At 39.6% G+C, this 21,966-nt stretch overlaps 1 protein-coding gene across 1 annotated transcript in view; it reads left to right on the forward strand.

The window, feature by feature from the left end:
- The window catches only part of PIK3C2A (phosphatidylinositol-4-phosphate 3-kinase catalytic subunit type 2 alpha), a 96,160-nt gene that overhangs the window by 48,269 nt on the left and 25,925 nt on the right, over nt 1-21,966 (forward strand). The window contains exons 10-20 of the mRNA XM_050957091.1: nt 4,373-4,415; nt 4,503-4,713; nt 4,803-4,925; nt 7,063-7,230; nt 12,455-12,566; nt 14,440-14,582; nt 15,805-15,993; nt 16,726-16,819; nt 19,246-19,340; nt 19,680-19,860; nt 20,461-20,565. Of these exons, the coding sequence (XP_050813048.1) occupies nt 4,373-4,415; nt 4,503-4,713; nt 4,803-4,925; nt 7,063-7,230; nt 12,455-12,566; nt 14,440-14,582; nt 15,805-15,993; nt 16,726-16,819; nt 19,246-19,340; nt 19,680-19,860; nt 20,461-20,565 (1,464 nt within the window). The remainder of the gene's footprint in view (nt 1-4,372; nt 4,416-4,502; nt 4,714-4,802; nt 4,926-7,062; nt 7,231-12,454; nt 12,567-14,439; nt 14,583-15,804; nt 15,994-16,725; nt 16,820-19,245; nt 19,341-19,679; nt 19,861-20,460; nt 20,566-21,966) is intronic.

Here is a 21,966-nt window from a genome sequence, read left to right on the forward strand (position 1 = left end):
CCAGGGGAGAACAGTGGAATTGAGGTCTGGGGGAAAGTCTAGAGCATCGATACTCAGACCTCAGTGGTCAGGAGCCAAATTAGCAATCAGCATTACCCAGAAGTGCCACAGTAGTGTGAATGCATGATATCATTTTCAGCAAAATGACTGACTGACCAGGTATTATTATTTTATCAACTACAGTTGGTGAATCTATAACCAATCAGGATGCTTTTACTAACTCATTCAGTGTTTTTAATATGTGCTGCAAAGAGCCTCATTAGCCACATTAAAGAGGCACTTGCGAGCCTCAGTCTGAGTATCATAGAACTGGAAGGGACCTCGAGAGGTCCCCTAGTCCAGTCCCCGGCACTCATGGCAGACTTAAGTATTACCTAGGGCATTGCTGACAGGTTTTTGTCTAACCTGCTCTTAAAAATCTCCAGTGATGGAGATCACCTCCGCCCTGCCAATATCCACTTTATGACAAAGATGGCAGAGACCTGTGCCCAGAGCTGAAACTAGGAGGAAGGATTTCCCATTTCCTAAAGGAATGGTTTTCCTCAACAAGTGGGTCAGGGACATAGCAAGCCAGGAATGCTCACCTCATATGTTCTTCATCCAGTTACCCAGTTCCACTGACCCTGTAAAACAGTCTGATCCAGACCAAAATATCTCATATTCTGGATATTGAAGTGATGATGCCTTTCCTCAGAAGAGAGGTTCTCTGGGTTCTACATCATCTTCATTGTGCAGAAGCCCATTGGGGGTTGGGGAGGGAGCTATCAGAGCCATTCTCTGCCTCAAAAGGTAGAGTAGATAGAGACCCTGGCCTGGAGGACGGGGAGAGGAATTCTTGACTTCAGTAGATCTAGCAGAAACTTATCTCCATATCCCCATCATGCCATGCCATCACAGACTTCTGGGGTTTGCTTATGGCAGGAAACCTCAGTACTGAACACTCCCATTCAACCTGTCCTGGGTTCTCAGGGTTTTTACAAGGATGTTGGGGACAGAGCCAGAATCAGGTCACAGGGAACTCACCCCTTCCTGGATGACATCCTGATCAGAGCTCCATCACAATCCGTATCACACAGGGGCACGTGTCTCAGACATTTAATCTCCTCAAGGCACATGGCTTCATAATCAGTGCCAAAAAGGGTTCTCTGGTTCCATCCAGGAATTTTTCTTGTTCTAGAGCTTCAGGAGGCTTACCATAACGCTATGTCTCAAACTGCTGGTACTCCTGATGTCCTGCATGGGGCTCACTCCATCAGCACAATCGCACATCAGAAATCTTCAAGCCTTCAATCTGTTGGTGTGGGACCACTCCCTGGAACATGTGAAAGATCAAGTATGGGTTCCAAGACCGGTGTTCAATTCTACAGTGGTGATCAGCCCACAGCAATGTCTATGGTGGCATGCCTATCTGACTTGCAGTTCTTTAAGTCCTCGCATCCGATGACGGGCTGGAGAGTTTACTTGGAGACCCAAATAGCCCAGGGCCTCTGGAGCCTGGAGAAAAAGGCTCACAGCATAAACTTCCTGGAACTGAGAGAAGTGAAGCTAGCTCTGCGACGGTTCCAGCATATCCTAAGGGGGAACCATGTCTTTGTTCAATAAGACAATGACAACTACAGTCACATATAAACAACCAAGGGGGAACAAAGAGGTGACACTACACACACAAACAGTGCAATAATGAGGTGGGTAGAACAGTTCCTCTTTTCCCTCTGAGCAATCCATCCCAAAGGGGGTCTGAAGTAAAAGGCAGCCTGGCTCAGCATGGTCAGCAACTCCCAAGTGGTGCCTAAATCAAGAGGTTTTGAATATCCTTGTTTAGATGTTCACTCTCCCTTCAACTGACTAGTTTGTGGATGGTACTAATGCGAAGAGGCCAGAATACTTCACAAGAGAGGCAGACCCAGATCCATGAGAATAGATGCCTTATTGCATAGTTGGCTGCAGGGACTATTTGCCTTCCCTGCTACTGGAAAAGGTGGTCCAGAAAATAAAACAAGAAAGGGTGACGGTAATACTGGTAACTCATTGGCCAAAGAGATCTTGGTACTCAGACCTGATAGAGATGACCTCGGAACCCCCACTTCAACTTCCACAGAGACCAGACATTCTCTCACAAGGTTCTCTTCTTCATCCAGACCTAAAACAGCTTCAACTAACAGCCTGGCTGTTGACCAGAAAGCACATCTGTCCTCCATAGTTAAGACATTGGTTTAGTCCAAAGAGAGTATTGACACTAAAAGCAAACTCCTCTATCTGGTCCATATGCAGCAATTGGTGCCAAGAGCACAGTGCAAACCCAGGAATTCCAGCCATTCTGAACTTTCTCCAGAAACGTAGATAGGCATTGCAGCCTGGTACCATTGCATGTCAGGTGTCCGCTCTTAGTACCATGCAGTTCGCAGGCTCCTTGGGCTCCCTGATGGACAATCCACAGGTTAACCACATTCCTTCACAGTCTGATTTGCCAGACCAGTGGTCAGGCCACTCTTTCCCCCAAATGGGACCTACTGCTGGTTTTGAGGGCCCTGACAAGCTATCCCTTCGAGCTTCTGACTTCAGTCTTTTATTTTTCCATTAACACTGATTTCTTAATAGTTGTCAGATCTGCCAGGTGGATTGGAGCTGGCAGCCTTAACTGTACAGGAGCTGTGTGTTCAGGACACCAGAATCCTGACTTCCTTCCACACTTCCCAAGAATTTTTTGTTCTTTCATTCTGTCTAAACCCATAATATCCCATTGAAAAGGAGTGGCACACTTTAGATATCAAAAGAGCATTGAAAAGTTCTCAAGCATACTGAATCCACAACAAGATTAGACTCCCTAGTCATATCCTTCCACGCTAAATGCCATGGACTTAAAGCTTCCAAGTCTGCCATTGATAGGTAGATTAGACTGTGTATTGTGGAAACCTACAGATCATCAGAGGCTCCTGTTCCAAAGGGATCAAGTTGCTTTTCATGAGATCCTTAGCAACCTCATGGGTGAAACAAGCAGGTCAATTCACTTTGGAAATTTGCAAAGTGGGCCACTTAGTCTACAGGTAACATCTTCAAAGCACTGCAGGGTGGACCTTCTGTCTTCTGCAGAGACCTCCTTTGGCAGGAAAGTGCTGCAGGCAGTAGCCCAGAAATAATACAGACTTGAGCAAGTTCACAAAAAGGGCAGGGTACTTCTTTCCTACCAAACTTGTCTCACTGCTCATTGCTTCTCAGATGTCCAGAATTGTGGGGGAGACAGAGCTGCAGAACAGAATTTACCACTGATTTTTTTTCTGCTAGCAGCGTCTCCCAGCCTGGATGGCTCATGAGTCCAGGGTCAGATATTAAGTGGAATTGTTACTGTATGATTGTCTTGGTCTAAGGTACAGTTATTTCATTGTCTCTGGAATACTTGTTGTCATGCAAGTTTCACAGCTTCGGAATAACTCGTCTGGCAGCCAGCAGGAGCAGAGGTGATGTGGCCAGATCGTGGAGCACCAAAACACTGATCCTTCTCTGAGTTGCTGAGAGAGGAAAGCAGGCCAGACATGCAGAATTGTGTGAGGTGCTCCTAGCAGAAAGGAAGTTATCAGTAGGAGGTTTTCCATTCTGTGCTACAGCAGTACCCCTTCATCACATGACAGTGATGTAATGGAAGATAGAGCATCCAGGTATTGCATCATATTACAAGTTGCTTTTTACACAAGAAATTGTTAAAAAGGAATAATGGAACAGATACAGAAAAATAAGGCGCTAACTTCTAGTAGGTCTCATCAGTTATTCACTGAACAAAAAATAAAATATAGAGGCTAGCTGTATGGTAAAGGTACTTCTGATAGAATACATTTTTGAAAAAGTTTGGTGCTCCCTAGGTGTATAAGTTCGTGCTTTACACTAAATTTGTTGCATAGTTTGAGAAATAAGTCTCATATCAAATAAAAGAAATACCTTGACTGTTTCAGTTTTTTCTAGCAGTGGTATATTGACCATAACAGTCCTTTTCCTCTGGAGTAGCTGATCTGTATGCCACCTTTGTGTTCCCCTAGTCCCTTGGTGTAAGTTAGAGCACCCTCAGCACTACTGATTTTATTCTGGTTTTTAATGGTCCTGTAACAGTTGTTACATTGATTGTGGCTTGCCAGAGCAGTTTGCTCTGGTCTTGATCACTCGCTGTGAATCCTCAGGTACTCACATATGGTAGCTTTTATGGACTTTTTGTGCTAGAAGAGTGCAAAGGGACCAAAGTGTGAGCCTAAATCTGGCCCAGTGTTTCACGTATCATAATGTGTTTAAACTACAAAGCTTGTCATTGAGAAGAACGGCAATTAGGATTATTTAGATGTAAGCTGCTTCAATGTTTTTCTGAAATTTGCCATAACTTATTGTGCAGGTGTCCTTAAAGCCCAGTGATGACACTAGCAACGGTTCAGTTGGTAAGTAACTTTTTTAAATCTTATTTCAGAATAGTTTTCAGATGGTTGTTTTAGGAAGATATGCATTAAAGATGTATTATAATCTAGGTTCATTGCCGCCTGAAAACCCTGTGCAAGTGAGCATAGACCAGTTGACTGCAGCAGTCTATGCCCTTCTTCATCTCCACTTTAACTCAGGCTGCAGTAGCAGCAATTCTGCAACAAAAAATAGAAGCACTAAGGAAGCATGGACTGCCACAGAGCACCTGCAATTCACAATATTTGCTGCTCATGGAATTCTTACCGGTTGGGTGTCTAAGTGAGTAATTTATTAAACTAATGTCCCTTTTTTACAAATCAGTTATCTCTTGTTCTTTCTGCTTCAACATACTGACTGTTCCTTTCCAGTTATGAAAAATACTACTTGGTTTGCTCTCTGACCCATAATGGAAAAGATCTGTTTAAACCTGTTCAGTCCAAGAAGGTTGGCACATACAAGAATTTCTTCTATCTGATTAAATGGGATGAACTGTAAGTAATTTTAGTACTTCTGCTCCTAAAATATTCCTGTCTTTTTTAATTATAGTATTTTCTAACTATACTTACATAACATACTGTTAGCTATCTAAGCTGCTAATTCTGTTGAACTCCTTAGTAAAATTATACTTTCCATTATCACAAATGTCTGACATGTTAATACTATCTGGGTTAGAGTAGCACTTTACCCTGTTTAATTTTGAAAGTGTGGGGGTAGAGGGAAGAAACAAATGCTCTCTACTAATATGCTGATTGTTCACATTTCTAAACTGTTGGAAAACTCACATTTTAAAAAACTCCTCCTCCCTTTTTGTGGGCACAATTTGCACCTATAAAGAGGAAAACAGGAAAAAGGCTTCTTCAGTTATGGCCTAAATATCTAGGGAGGAAAAAACTTGTTACAGTATTGTAAGTATTCTGGAAGCTTGCCTTCTCATTGGAGTCTCTAAGCATTTTTCAGTGATAAGCTAATCTTCGCTTAAATGCAGGCGGTGTGTTTTAACACTTCTTTGCAATGTATGACAATAGTTGTGCATATATTATAATTTTAAAAATCTTAGATGGGAGGGCTGTCACTGGCAGGAAGGCAGACTCTTTAAATGCTCACTAAAGAAAATCAGATTTTTTTGCTATTAAATCTTACCTTCTGTGTGGGAGAATGTTTAACTGTCCTTGAGTTAATCTAGATTGGGGGGGGGGGGAAGAGGGGCAGGTAATGCAGGAGGAAAAGTGTGCATTGATGGTGGTCTAATCCTGGGGGTTAAAAATTAGCTCCCCTCACCCATTCACTGTTTGTGTTTCAGTACCACCACCACTCCACCCCTGTCACACTTAAATCAATAAGTGTCCAGAAATAGGCTTTGAGCACCTTCCTCTTTGTTTCAAATTATAAATTTAAATACACAGTTCAACTCTCCACTTCTACTTGGCAACATCTTGTAATCCAAATGCTACAAACCTACACACCTACCTATACCCTAGTTCCCTATCTCTTCAAAGGCCAGGTTAAACAAATGGGCATTGTGGTCAACAAAATCCTGGCTATTTTACACCAGGGCAGAACAGTATTTCAAACTCCCTGGAATTCTATATAGAATGACTAAGCAGTTGCCTTCTGTTATACGGAGGGCTCTAACCTGAGCGTCTCTGCTGATGGTAACTGGGCAGCGTATACTTGAGGGACAAGTGGTCTCTCAAGCTAATTCCAGGTCATTTAATGTAGGAAGTGTATAGGGTTTTGGCATATAAAACTGACATTGCAATAAAGCTAAAGAATACTTCAAGGCAGGAAAAATAATTGTGAATTTTACTCTGTCCATTGAATTTTATTAGTGTTTAGCAAGATTTGAAGGTTCTGCTTTGTGTGCCATTTCAGTACATGTAAATGCTTACATGAAACAGCACTTCGTTTGGATGGAAAACCTATTGTCTCAAAGCTTGACTTTAATAATAAACTTAGAAAAGTAAAGCTGTTAAACCAAATCTGTAGGCCCTGATAGTGAGCAAAAAGAAGTGGAAAAATTAATACTAGACAGTTCAGCTCCTTGAAAAGAACATGTAATTTTACACAAATCTTGTCCATTAAGAGGTACTTTTGAACTTAGATATGATGCAGGATTGTTGCCTTGACCTTTCAGAAATTGCGCACAGTCAGCTTGTGGAACTCCCTTACCTGAGGAGGTTGTGAAGGATAGGACTAAACAGCGTTTAAAAGAGAACTAGATAAATTCATGGTGGTTAAGTCCGTAAATGGCTGTTAGCCAGGATGGGTAAGGAATGGTATCCCTAGCCTCTGTTTGTCAGAGGATGGAGATGGATGGCAGGAGAGATCACTAGATCATTGCCTGTTAGGTTCACTCCCTCTGGGGCACATGGCATTGGCCACTGTCGGTAGACAGATACTGGGCTAGATGAACCTTTGGTCTGACCCCGTACGGCCATTCTTTTGTTACTGACACTAGAGATATGATGCAGCGTGTGAATAAATGAAATTTGCATGTTAACTTTCAACACCAATTCACTTCCTTTGAGAACAAAAAGCATTAACGTATATTGTAACTTCCTTTAAAGATTCTAATGCTTTATCTTTTCTTCTGAATTGAGTCTTCTTTAATATACTTTTATTTTACAGAATTATTTTCCCCATCCAGATTTCACAGTTACCATTGGAATCGGTCTTGTGTCTCACTCTGTTCGGAATATTAAATCAAAATAGTGGAAGTTCACCTGATTCAAATAAACAGAGAAAGGGCCCAGAGATGTTGGGTCAAGTTTCTTTACCTCTTTTTGACTTTAGACGGTAAGCATCCAAAATGTGTTTGTTTTTAACTAATGACTTGGGCATATAAAAGGATTTAGATGATCCCCACAAGTGCACAAGCTGTTTCTTTGCCATTGTTTTTAATAGAATGATAAAGGTGTGAGGTATAGACTGCTGCATTGGAAGTTACTTTTAATTAGATGTGAAGGATCAACATTAAATAGAAATCTGCTTTTAAGATGCTGCTATTCAAATAGTTCTGCATTCTCCTAACAGACAGACTTGTAGGATTGGTTTGATAGGCTGTTTGGATGATACTTAATAATCAAAGAATGTTCATATTTCACCCACAGCATCTGAAGAAGTGTGGTGTGTTTTTTTTTTTTACCACAAAAGCTTATGCCCAAATAAATCCGTTAGTCTTTAAGGTGCCACCGGACTCCTTGTTTACATGATAGTTTTCCCAAATAGAGACCACAGTGGGTAGCAGTACTTCAGAGTGGCAGCAGTTTGTAGCATAAGAGAGCATCCTTGAAGCAGTCCACTGACATCCAGCATAGGATCTGGTGAACAGTAGATTACATGTATGTAAGTGTCCACAAGTGGTGTCCCACATTGTCTACTAAATTAAAATTGTACTGTTTTCTCCACTGACTGAGAACAGTCTATAGGGAAGGAGAGAGTAGCACTTGATGAACCGCATCAGGGCCATTTGGCTAGAAGGTATGAAAGGCAGATGAGTTCACTATGTATGCAAGTGTTAAGCAGACAGGAGCTGGTAACAATGTGGTGGTAGAACAGATTTGGTCAGAGCAGAGCAGCTTGCTTCTAGCATGCTCACAGGGTGTGCACACACAAGCATTGGTCCAACCATATGACACGAGTTGTACAGTGCAACACAGCATAGAGGGCGAACACACCAAGCAAGTAAAGCAGACACCACAGAGCAGCAAGCTCTCTGAAGAAAACACTTATTGCTTAACATGTCTTTTTTATGGGTTAGTTTTGTCCTAGCACAATACTTTGGTGCTGAAGTAGACTGTAAGTTTCCTCAGTGAGGCATTTTTAGTTCTGGGGACCTCAATTCATTCTCTCACAAGGCCTCCAATTTCTTCCCAGTAGCATTACTCTTGCTTTAGTGCAGCTAAATTCCATAGCTTTGCTCAGCAGGAGTTGACTCAAAGTTAAGAGCTTTCATCCAGCTCATCACCTTGAACAAATTAGGGCATCAACAGAAACCTTTTTTCAGCCAGGACATTGAGCTTGTATATGAACATGTCTTTGGGACTGTATATCATGGAGAGAAATTCAGTTCTTGCAGTGCTCTTGAATGGAGATTGGAGAAAAAGAGAGAGGCTCTTTAAAAATGGCATCTGGGACTCTCCTTTGCATTCCTTTTGTGAAATTCAATTTTTAGTGGTCTAGAAAGCAGTCAGTCTCTTCGAGTCTCAGGTTTTCACATGATAGCAGTAGCTGGTCTTATTACTCTGTAAGTTTTTTTTTGTTTTTTTTTCTTATTTTTATTTTATGATAAACCATATCAAACTTTGAAAGAACTAAAAACTCAAGTGCAGTGATGCCTCTAATCCTGTCCACAAAAAAAGTGGATAGAATTGATTTATACATTTAAGCTGCCTTAGTGTTGTTAATGTAGTACACTAATTCTGTAAATTGCTTATGCAGTAGTTAAAATGATTATGGAAGCTCTGAGCAAAACAAATATAGTTTGTATGTAACAAAGATCACTTCCAGCCTATCCACATTTAGGAAAAGTTTACTGGTTCACAAATTTACATCTAGAGATTAGACAAACTAGAACTGAAGGCTTTCTAGTTTTACAGACACTGAGCAGTGGTTTCTTGTTGTAGACAGTGAAACTGTTGTGACTTTTTTAAGTAAATAATCTGGGATCAGATTAAAGGAGAGTGTAAATGATCAAGGTATTTAATTTTCTGTCTCTTTTTTAGAATAGTTTTTATGTACCAGTAACTAGTGTTCTCCCCCTGTGCATTCACATTTATTTAATAGTGCTGGATTCTTTTTGCAAAGGACTTAATTGACAATATAGATCTGGGGACATTGATATCATTAATGCTGGACACACAGCTACATTCACAAGAAACTTCAGTCGTTAGTTGTTGGTGCTGGACACTCGACACTGAACTCAGTGATAAGCTCAGAGACCTGCATACTGTTAAAGATGGACATAAAGCTACATCTAGTGCAATGTGACCCTGATCTTAGTCATGGCCTCTACTCTCTGCAATAGTATGAATAACAACTTTGAGTGGCTCTTTAAAATGAATGCTGGACTTACACCATACCAATTTTAGTCAGCTCAGTCTGAAGACCCTCCACCATCAGAAGGGATTTTGAGGCAGCTCTCACAGGCTTTGCTGATCCACACAGTGCCTCTGCCATAAAGAATCTTTCTTCATTTTTTTTAAATGAAAAGCAGCAGTCTTAACTATAAACAAAAGTAGGTACAAACAGGGGCAGCTTTATGTATTTTGCCACCCCAAGCACAGCAGTCAGGCGACTTTCGGCAGCACGCCTGCGGGAGGTCCACTGCTAACATGGATTCGGTGGCATGCCTGTGGGAGGTCCGCCAGTCCCAATCCTTCGACATACCTGCCACCGAGTTGCTGCGGGACCGGCAGACCTCCTGCAGAAATGCCGTCGAAGGCAGCCTGACTGCTGCTCTCACGGTGACCAACAGGCCGCTCCCCGCAGCTTGTGGCCTCAGGCATGCATTTGGTGCACTGGTGCCTGGAGCCTCCCCTGGGTACAAAGGGGCAGGAGACGATTAAACCTAAGGGAAACATTTTTGAACACTGAGTTTTAAACCTTCAGCTGTTCAGCAGGAACTAAAAGACAGTTGGAGCCATTCCACTTGGAATCCTCCATGAGGGAGGGGTAGGTGGCCAATATAGGCTAAGAGATTCTAGACACTCATAAGTGGGAATATTCAGAGGCCTCATGGAAGAAGAATCAAAAGATGGATCAGACATTGTTTACCAGACTTAATGACTAAAATATGGATTAAAATAACTTTTACAAGGTGTAGTGAGTTTTCAATTAAAGGAATGTAAAGATAAAGTGGTAAATGTTTGAAAGCTCTGTGTCATTGAAGACCACTGGCCCAGATCCAAACCTTGCTCAAGAAAGCTGAGGAGCAAAGCTCAGGCTGGAGATGCAAAGGTAACCTTAGTCACCTTTGTGCTCCTCTGATCTTGAGCTGATCTGCCCCAGACTAGTCCCCAGGCACAGCTTGAAGGCTTTGGCATTTTACCCTTATGGTTGCTGACTGGTGTAGGTCTACACTGCAGTAAAACACACCTATGGCTAGTCTTGGTTAGCTGACTCAGGTTTTCAGGGTTTGGCCTATAAAATTGCAGCATAGACATTTTAGACTTGGGCTACATTGCTATTTTTCAGCCTCAGAGCCCAAACCAGCTGCCCTGGGCTATGACACTTAGTGTCAGATTTTTTTTCATCGCAGTGTAGACTTGCTCTGAGACCATTTCAGCAGCTGGGATTTCTGCAGCACAGGAGTGCTCTGACCATACCCGCTTCATGAAGAAGTGATGCATTACAGTGGTCGTGTGCTACCTGAGGACCCCCTATTGTCAGGGACACACAACTGCCCTTGTACAGCTGAGGAGCTGGTCCTATGATCCTGCATCTAAGTGGTTTTTTATACCAAATAGGATAGTGCTTATCTTCAGCTGAATGTCAAGTTGTCAGTTATGTCGTATTGTTGGGCTACTTGGAGAGAATCCTATCAATAGTCTGAAGAGCAGAGAGATGGATATATCATATGTAACGTGTGAGAACTATTTCAGCTCCCTGAAGCACAAGGATCCAAAAGAATGTTGGGCTAAAGTCGGATGAATAACTTGCATACAGTAGATGTGGCAATGCTAGCGCAGACTGACAGTGGACTACTACAATTGAATGCAGGCCAAGGTAGTTGAGGGATACAAGCCAAATACTCCAGCTGCATTTTCAAATAACATCAATAACAAGGGGATCTGAAAATTGCTACTCACTAGAACATTGAAGATTCAAAGGTCATTACTATGCTGTGAGAATCTAAAGCCAGATTGGAAGCACTTGTGATGAAGTGTGGGTTTGGAAAGGATACAGCTCTTCCATTCTTGCTACCACATAAGGGAACTAACAAGTGCTTGAAAGAATACTGTAATTCTGTGTTCATTTGTTCTTCAGTGGCACAATTAGCTGGTGGTTGGGTTTTTTCATTATGAATGTCATATTAATAAAGACCAAGGTATCACTGCCTCTTCTCTTCTCCCTCTTCCTTCCCAGCCCCTTCTCCCCAACAACTGAAGGCTTGATCATCCCTTTACATCTTTCTCATGAAATTAAACTGTATTGACTAAAGATTTTTTTTTGACTACTTGAGGCAGGAATTATCTGTTCTATTCAATGCCCTGCACACAGTTAGAACTCTGTAAATATATAATTGCAGCGATTCATACTAATTAGTATAATTTGTTAGTAGTAATATGAAGTTATTAGCAAAATGTTGCATCTGCAGCTAAACCAATATGTGTTTTGATCGAATCATAGAAGCTAGAGATGAAAAACGATCCCAAGTCCTATCCCCTTGTTGGTGCAGGATTGTTGCCTGTAGAATATTTACTTTGTCTGCAAGCTTTATTCGCTCCACATGGGCAACCTGTGCTCAATTTTATTTATCTGAGAGGCTAAACTTTTTTCTCTTAGCCAAGTCCACCATTTTAATATTGAACTTTATCCTTCTGCCTCAGCTGGCTTACAGCTGCTCACAGGTTCAAGCATTTTGAGGACTTGAAAAATAAATAGGGAAGATAGATGAACATATATAGGAGACTGAAATTATTCTTAGTAGTGATCATATTCTTTTGGCTGCGCAGAATCACAGTTGCCAACAAGTGGCATGCTTCCAGTGTTCCCTCTGAGTCCAGAAGCTTAATATAGAACCTCTTTTTGGAATAAAAAGTTTCTTCTTTCAAGGAAGGTTATCGTTTGAGAACATCTATGTTTTGTGACAAATTTTTGCCATTATAGAGAACCTACTGATAGTCCATTTAAATTATGAAGATATAGCAGATTAATATTTCTATCATTTGAGAGCTACCATCTTCTAATGGGTGTTTGCACTTCCCAGATTTCTTACTGTTTCTAACAACTAACTTTTTGAGGAGTAGACACAAGATAGTTACTGAAATACTGTGTGCTTTTTCCTTTGTGTTCTTAGTTCGTTAACTTGTGGGACTAAGCTCTTACACTTTTGTACTTCATCACATGTGACTACAGCATCAGGAACTGCCCATAAAAGAGGAAATCTCATGGAAAAAATAGTTTTGCAGGTAATATTTTTTTCTGATTTACTTTAGTGTTTTTGTTTTGAATTGAATACATACTGTTTGAATTCCATAAGTGATCAAGAACTTCGTCTGTTGGCAGAAATAGGTTGATATCACTTGGGGGGGGGGGGTGTGCGGCACAGGAGCCTCTTCATTGTGCAGGCTATGGTAGGTGATACCAAACCAAAATACCAGTGTAAAAACTAGGGCTGTCAATTGCAGTTAACTTATGCAATTAACTTGAAAAAAAATTAATTGTGATTAATCGCAGTTTGAATCTCACTGTTAAACAATAAATACCAATTTAAATTTATTAACTATTTTTTCCTGTTTTTCTACATTTTCAAATATATTGACTTAAACTACAACACAAATACAAAGTGTACAGTGTTCACTTTATATTTTTATTGCAAATATTTGCACTGTAAAAATGATAAAAGAAATAGTTTTTCAATTCACCTCATACAAGAACCATAATTAAGTATCCTTATGGTGAAAGTGAAACTTACAAATGTAGATTTTTGTTTGTTACATAACTGCACTCAAAACAGTGTAAAACTTTAGAACCTACAAGTCCACTTGGTCCTACTTCTTATTCAGCCAATCACAAAGAGAAACAGGTTTGTTTACATTCACAAGAGATCATGCTGCCAGCTTCTTGTTTACAATGTCACCTGAAAGTGAGAACAGCCATTCACATTACACTTCTGTAGCTGGCATTGCAAGGTATTTACTGCCAGATATGCTAAACATTTGTGTGCCCCTTCATGCTTTGGCTACCATTCCAGAGGACATGCTTCCATGCTGATGACCCTGGTTAAAAAAATGCATTAATTAAATTTTGACTGAACTCCTTGGGGGAGAATAGTAGGTCTCCTGCTCTGTTTTACCTGCGTTCTGCCATGTATTTCATATTATAGTACTCTCTGATGATGACCCAGCATGTTTTTAAAATGAACACTTTCACTGCAGATTTGACACAATGCAAAGAAGGTACTATTGTGAGATTTCTAAAGATAACTACAGCACTCAGCCTAAGAATCTGAAGTGCCTTCCAAAATCTGAGACACAGGGTGTGGAGCATGCTTTCAGAAGTCTTAAAAGAGCAATACTCTGATGCAGAAACTACAGAACCCGAACCATCAAAAAAGAAAAATCAACCTTCTGCTGGTGGCATCTGACTCAGACGATCATTCGTCGCTCTGAACTGCTTTGGATTGTTATCGCGCAGAACATGTCATCAGTATGGATACACGTCCTCTGGAATGGTGGTTGAAGATGAAGGGACATGAATCTTTATAGAGCATCTGCTATGTAAATATCTTGTAACGCTGGCTGCAACAGTGCCATGTGAATGTCTGCTCTCACTTTCAGGTGACATTGTAAACAAGAAGCTGACAGCATTATCTCCTGCATATGTAAACAAACTTGTTTTGTCTGAGTGATTGGCTGAATAAGAAGTAGGACTGAGTGGACTTGTAGGCTCTAAAGTTTTACATTGTTTTATTTTTAAATGCAGGTTTTTTATACATTCTACATTTGTAAATTCAACTTTCATGATAAAGAGATTGCATTATAGTGCTTGTGTGAGGTGAATTGAAAAATGATTTTTATACAGCAAATATTTGTAATAAAATATAAAGTGAGCACTGTACACTTTGTATTGTGTTGTAATTGAAATCAATATATTTGAAAATGTAGAAAATTTAAATGGCGTTGTTTAAAAAAATTAATCACAATTAATTGCACTGTTAATCACTTGACAGCCCTAGTAAAAACAGTGGTCAATGATCACTGATGCAGTAGTTCAGCGCTAAGGGAGCCGTTTCAGCTTTCTGAAAGCTTTTAAAGACTAGCTTCTGTTTTAATTTTTCAGGTTGACTTTCCCTCCCTGGCTTTTGATATCATATACAGAATTCCTCAAGCTGCAAACGGTTTGGTACATCATTCAATAGAAACATTGGAAAAAAATGTAAAGGAGCGTCTTCTTGCTATCCTTGCCAGAGATGGCACCCTTGGGTATGTTAATATATTGTAGCAATATTTTCTTTCTACATGTAAGGAACTCTGTGAAGAGGGAATTAAGTCCATAACTTTAGTTAAATTTCCTCTGTAGTAGTCTGAAATATTAGTTTAGTGTTTTTGAAGTCCTGTGACTGGCTTAAGTGTTCTGTATGTACCTCAGAAAACCGTGGTCTTGAAATTACAACACCTACTTGTTTTTTCCACAGCTTGTACCCTGGCATCTCCTTTGTTATACTAGACTTTTTTCTCTTTTTGACGCCTTTCTGCAAAATGTGCTTGCTTGGAGCTCTTCAGACTGTAAGACAGTGGTGGCAAATTAATGATCTGGCAGGTGCTGTGAATGAATTTCTGGCTTTTGGGAGATGGACAGTGGATATTTAACATGTGGGAAGGCTACGAGAGAACTGGAGAAGGAAGGAGAAAATGACACACTAGAGTTTTAAGGGGGGCACCTGATAATGTTATAAATGCCATGTCTGTTAACATCAGTGCCTCTATTACAACAGGATTACTGGCCAGGATTCTATATTTAAAATACACTTAACGTTCTTAACTTCATAAACAGCACAACAGTCTCCATTAATAAGGCTGAAATGCTGTTGTGAGGGGAGCCTCCTATGTGACTATATCCTGACCCTTTTTTTTTTTTTTTTTTTCTTATCTGGGAAGGAGATGGGACACAGTGTTGCTTGTTATCACCTAAAACTTGTCCCCCTTACTAAAGGCTGACACACAATCTACAGCCACATATGCCCCATTTCTTTCACATAAATGAGGCTTGTGTGCAGCTCTCATTAGGAAGAGTTTCAGTTGAACTGGAAACACAAGAACCCATTTTTGGAGGGAATGTATGTAGTAAGTTGATAAATAGGTTTCCTGAAGCTGCTATATACGGTTGAGAGATCACTAGGAGAAATTAAGATATTGTACATGACAGTCTTCCTGTGTCATCTGTGCTGAACTAACACTGCAGTATGGCATTCGGCGCTGCTCCCATTTTAGATGAAACTTAAAATGATAAAGTTCCGATTGCTGCTCAAAGCAATCTACCATTTCAGTGGTATCTTCCTCACTGCCTACTTTAAACTTTTAGGTTGTATTCAAACTTGGAGGTAGGTGAAGTGACTTATGTATGTACTTTGGCAAGTGCTTTGGTATTCTTCAGAGTAATGATAGTCATTCTTATAAACTAAACTGCTGGTTGAATTGTCTGCAGGCTATCAAAGGAAGATAAAGAATTTTTGTGGGATAAGCGACATTATTGCCATGGACACACACACAGCCTTCCAAAAATATTAGCTAGTGCCCCACACTGGGACTGGACAAGTCTTCCTGAAATATACTCACTACTTCAGCAGTGGCCTCCCCTACCTCCTTTGACTGCTATGGAACTACTGGATTCAAAGTAAGTGAACTCCATACATTATATTGGGTGTCTAATTTTTTCCCAGTGTTGTATTGTGCAGATAATTAGCATGCTAATTTGTAATTCACTGTAGAATTGGACATCAGCTGTTGAATTAACACAAGTCAATGTCCACTGCACAATCTGTAATTTTGTTAATACGTTATGGCCTCCATTAACTTAAATTGTTTCTCTTTGGCTTGCATAGTTAGAGATAGCTACTTAATGGGTTTCTACTTTTAAAAAAAAGTACACAGAAAAGGTTTGCCAACAAAAAATGACTTCTAAACTATCATTGATAAGAGGATTATCTGAATTTTCTTCACTTGTAAAATATAGCCTAAATTTTTATACCAAAAAACCCCTTGTCTGCGTTTCAAAAGCTGATTTAATTTCTTTGATAAACTCAGCCAAATCGACATCCTACTGTGACATTAGAAGAGTAGACTTAAGTGACTCAACTCAAAATCTATCCTTTTACTATGAGAATAGGTTTGCTGTCTAAGCAAGCTGCTAAGACAAATTGTTAGAGAGTAGGTATCCCTGGACCTGTGTGTTTTATACTTTTTCCTTCTATGTGGAGAGCCTGATACTGTTGGGGGCATGCAAGCACTGCAACAATTAAAAAAAAAAAAAAAAAAAAAAAAAAATAGGTTAGCTCCCAAGACTTAGTTGTGTATCTCTGCTGAAGTTAAAACAAACAGTGAGTGTGGACCTGTGATACTCTTGCAGGTTTGCAGATCAGGAAGTGCGAACCACAGCTGTGAATTGGATTGAGGCAATAAGTGATGATGAGTTAACAGACTTCCTCCCTCAGTTTGTGCAGGTGAGATTTATTGCTGACCCTTTTTGTACATTTTCCAACATTAGAACTCTTGATGAACAAAAAAATCTTTTTTTGTATATTTTGCGTGTGAAAACACACATCTGGGTCCTTTTTCAATTAGTGTTGCCATTAGATGGCTAGGTACAGAGAGGTGCTATGAGTGATATTAAATAAGTTACTTAGTTTACATGCTGGGTTAGGTAGAACAAAAAATAGAATTATACTCGCACCTTCTGGATTCATGAGACTTCTATGTACTAAATGGTCACTTCTTAAACTTCATCTTTACATAAAAACAATAAAAATAAACACAATGAAATGAAACATATATATAAACGCATAAGATGGAAATAGCATATAAATAACAACAAAATTCAACATTCATTATTTGCAAAACCTGGTAGGGAGAAGTGGGGGGAGGGCATGACCGCATAAAGGTAATGCAAAGCATCAATTATTAAAATGACTACATAGGTAAATAAGTGAGTAAACAACCTGTGAGTATCAGGGACTAATACACCTCTACCCCACTACAACGCTGTCCTTGGGAGCGAAAAATCCCTACTGCATTGTAGGTGAAACCAGGTTATATCGGGGTAGCAGTGCCAGGGCTCCAGCGGTGATTTATAGGGCCCCAGACTCCCTGCAGCAGCTGGAGCCCCGGGCCCTTTAAAGCGCTGCTGGAGCCCTGAGGTTACCGTGCTGTATGCGAACCCGTGTTATATTGGGTCTTGTTATATTGGGATAGCAGTGTATATACTAGACTGCAAAAGTAAGCAATAATTTTCATGTATGACCAAACATCCCAGTATTTTTTTTTCCAAGCACTTCTATTAGATAGTATTTTTTCCAGTGCAATAGTAGAGTGCTCTCACTAACCCAGTCTGTGTGTATGAAGGAGGAATTGAAGATTTCCATCTTCTCAAAATAACTTTTGGCCACTACAATAGTTACTGCAATCCATTTCTTCATGCCATCTAGTAATAACAAGTCATCCAGCACCCCTATACTACACAAGCTTGGACAAAGAAGGATGGTGACACTTCATGTTTTTGAGAGCACACTAAATATGGTGATCTGGAACACATGCATTTTTGACAGGATAGAAGATGTGTGAAATGTTGACATGTGGCTCTTTGCATCTCCAACATTTGCCATGTGTTACCAATTGAGACTTAAACAAAAATTCTGGAGTCCAGTAATGCCTGGTTTTTGTGTTTTTGTTCTGGAAGAATTGTAAGGATAAAGAACTTGTAGTATCTTTCAGGTTAAGCCGGTTACCTTCCTGGATTTCTGTTGTTGTACTAAGGCTAAGTTTGTTTTTTGTTTGTTTCCCCTGTTTTTCTTTCAGTCTGAGATTGAGCATTAAGCCACTTTAAGCAGTTCCTCCAAAGTTAACTTTGTTTCCTTATTTCTTAACCTATTCTTCTAGAGGTGAGAGAGTTGAAATAGACCAATTCTCTCCTTATCTTTTCATGAATCCTTAAGCATGGCTGCTGAAAGAAGGAACTGAGACACAGTGGTATCTATTGTTTGGTCTCCCTTGATTATATGATGATGATGATTTATCACCTTATATCTTTAATTTTTGTTAGACAGTTTGGATAGAAAAAGGATTAAGTGTGGAGTTGGCCTTGATCCTGAGGCACTGGTTATCCCATAGTGGTATATGAAGAGAATTAGTAAGATCAGACGCTGTAATCATCTTAACACATTGCAGGATGTCCTATGTAGAGGCAAACATTGGATTTTTCCCTTAACGATGTGGGTGGCTTCTTAAAGTATAGAAGAGAAGGAACCAAATGGAATAGCTAAGCATGGTGGTTTTTTAGTCTCAAACCAGGCTGGTATGTATACAGAGGCACTGGAGAGGGAACCACCTTTACAATAGGACACGTTCGAAATGCTAGATAATATAGATGCAAATCTGGCAACCCCATACTTCCAGTTGCCCAGAATGTTTTAAGGGTCTTGGGTGACAAACGAGGCTGTTTTTATCCCATATAAATTGTATATGCCGATTTATTGAGCAAAAAGCGAGGGAGTGACCTTGAAAGGCAATAGGCCAATGACGTAAGTCAATCAGCCAAAATAAATATCTGCTCATTTGTATTCTCCTGAGTAAGGATAGAGGTGGGAGAAATGTTATTACTTACATCCTTGGTAATTTGTTTTAATATATAGTCTATTGGTCACTCTTTGAAAAACTAATATAAAAGACACACCTGAAGTTGTAGTGGTATTTTGATCATCTAAACTTTCACAGATCTGGAATTAATAGCCAAAGCTAGTAGTTTTACTCTGCTCTGAACCGCTAAGGATCCTGTGGCCACCACTGAACTTCTAATGTTATAAGTAACCCCCCAAAACAACCACAGTCAGTGTATAATCTAATTTTTAAAATTGATTTTTTTCTTACATTTTAGGCGTTGAAATATGAAACATACCTGGACAACTCTTTAGTCAGATTCATTTTGGCTCGGGCATTAGGAAATATTCAGATAGCACACTGTGTATATTGGTAAGAATGTCTGTCTTTATTTATTTAATTAGTCAGATTGGTGTTTTCAGAACAAAGTAATTTGCTGTCTAAATGCTAAAATTTCATTAATGTGTGACAGATCAATAGACGTTACATCAAGTCAGTGTAATGTGCAAAAGTGTTCCTTGTAGTAAAACCAAATGAATCCGTAAGAACCAAACACACACAGTTCTTAGTGTTACTGATTTACAGCAAGTAGTGTATGTCTGTGCAGTGTTGTGTAACAGACTTTTTTAAAAAAGGCTTACTATTGAATGGTTTAGAGGGGAAATATTGCTTTGTAGGGAAAACTACTAACTTAAATACCTGCTATTTCAGGCTTCTGAAGGATACCTTACATGATGCAAAATTTGGGGTAAGGTATGAGCATATTCTTGGTGCCTTCCTCTCAGTCTGTGGGAAAGGACTGAGAGAAGAGCTGGAGAAACAGACCAGACTGGTACAGCTTTTGGGAGTGGTAGCAGAAAAAGTAAAACAAACAAGTGGATCTGCTAGGCAGGTGCGTATGCTTAACTTTTTAGTATTATGTGTTAGAGGGATACAACTGACTTGAATTTCAAGTAAATGTATTCAGCCTCAACATTAAATACATCACTGTATAAAAGTATAGTAAGATATATTTAATCAACAGATGTTAAATGTTTCGTCAACAGAATTGTGCATGTAGGAAAAAAAACACACACACTTTTGTCAATGACTAATCTTCAACTGCTAGCCATAGCTGTGTGGGAGAAGTGGTTATGATGGGAGGAAAGGAATTGGCAATGAAATTGATGTTGCTATAGAATTTGGCCCCTTCTCTCATAATATATGGGGCCCTGTCGATAGGCTGCTAATGCAAATTTATAATTTTATAGATTCAGTACTGAAATTTCACTAGCATGACATTATGGCTGTACTGGTGGGGTTATGGTTTCTTTTGGATGAAAAGTAAAATAGATGTTATGACTGTGTGGTAACTTAAAATCCCATGGCACTTTTCAGGAATTAGGGCATTGGCTCTGCTGTTCTGCATAATTATTTTTGCTTGTCAAAAATTTCCCTGTAGGTATTTTAATGGATTAATGTCAGTTCTGCATGTTTATTTTTTTGCTCTCAGGTTGTCCTGCAAAGTGGTATGGAACGTGTACAGTCCTTTTTCATGAAGAACAAATGTCGTTTGCCTCTCAATCCCAGCCTTGTGGCAAAAGAATTAAATGTCAAGGTACAGTATAGAAAGACTCTTTTAAAATCAGCATTACATGCTTGTAATTCCTGAAAATCAACATGCAGAAAGGAATATTTCATGTATATGAAAAGTGTTACACTGGTGGGGAATCTTTTTTTTCTTTTTTTTTAATAGAGCCTTTAAAACCAGACAATTAAATTAGTTGCGAAGAGAGACAACAATTATGGAAATATTTGGTACACAGCCAGACCAAGGTTTGATTTAACTTGCTACTTCATCAGAACCTAGTGGAGCTCTCCTTACATAGCAGCAAGGACCTGGTCATACATGAGTCATAAAAACATTGTGTGAGAACAGAGGAAGTTTCAAAGCATGTGAATGGAAAAGTTAGACAGCCTCCAGCAATGGTCAAAGGAGAAGGAAATGTACAAGACTAAAATATTTTGATGTGTATCTAGTGGGATGGAGCTAACTCGTGGTGTGATTGGATGTGTTCCTCAGATTCTCCATGCTGGGGAGGCAAAGATTCTATTTTAAAATAAGAGGTTTTTATACAACTGGGAAGGTTAGTGAACACAAAGCTGCAGAAACATATGCAAGCTCTGACAGTCTTCTGAAGCATAAGTTGCATACACTGTTTTGTATGCTTAATAATACAACACTTATGCATTACACAATACATATGCCAAAATTGTAAAATAAGATTATAATCCCATTCCCTTATGAGGCTGAAGTTATAAATGCAATCAGAAGACTGTCTGGAACAAGAAAATATTGGAGTTTTGAATTCCATGCTGTGAAAAGAGGAACTGTATCTCAAATTGTAGAAGCCTCAACACTGCTGACACTTAAATCAGAAACCAATGGAAACTAGAATTTTCCAGGAGACAGCTACAGTAATATGATTCTAATGGGTGTGGGGCAGAGAAATGACAAGCTGTAAAACTTCTGAATAAATGGATACCAAAACAAACTCGCATGTACTGAACATTGGTCCTAATCCCCATGAGGGACCTGGTGGAGAGAGTGAATTAAAGGAACTATACTATGTAATCAATAGAAAGTAAGAAACTGAGAGATGGGAAAGCTCCAAACTTGTATTCTCTTCAGATCTCAAATTTTACAGTTCAGAGACAGCAGTAAATCCAACTTTGAATAGCTTCTTCAGTTAGAATGTCAGTCCGTTTTTTATTCATTCTTTATTTTGTTAGGATATTTTCTGTCTTGCATACTGGCATATGTACAAACATTTCATAAATAAGTCAAGGGGTTCCTGCCCAAAGGAAGCAGATGTATTGTCCATAATCATCTTGGTGAAAGAGCCTGAGTACCTGCATGGACTTACACCATTTGTTGGTTGTCTAAACTGACTTTTTGTCTAATAAAGCCAGTAAATCCAATGCTCTGCCTCTAGCCCAGAGATGTTCAGATCTAGGG

The sequence above is a fragment of the Gopherus flavomarginatus genome, chromosome 5, assembly GCF_025201925.1.
Source record: "Gopherus flavomarginatus isolate rGopFla2 chromosome 5, rGopFla2.mat.asm, whole genome shotgun sequence".
NCBI lineage: Eukaryota > Metazoa > Chordata > Testudines > Testudinidae > Gopherus > Gopherus flavomarginatus.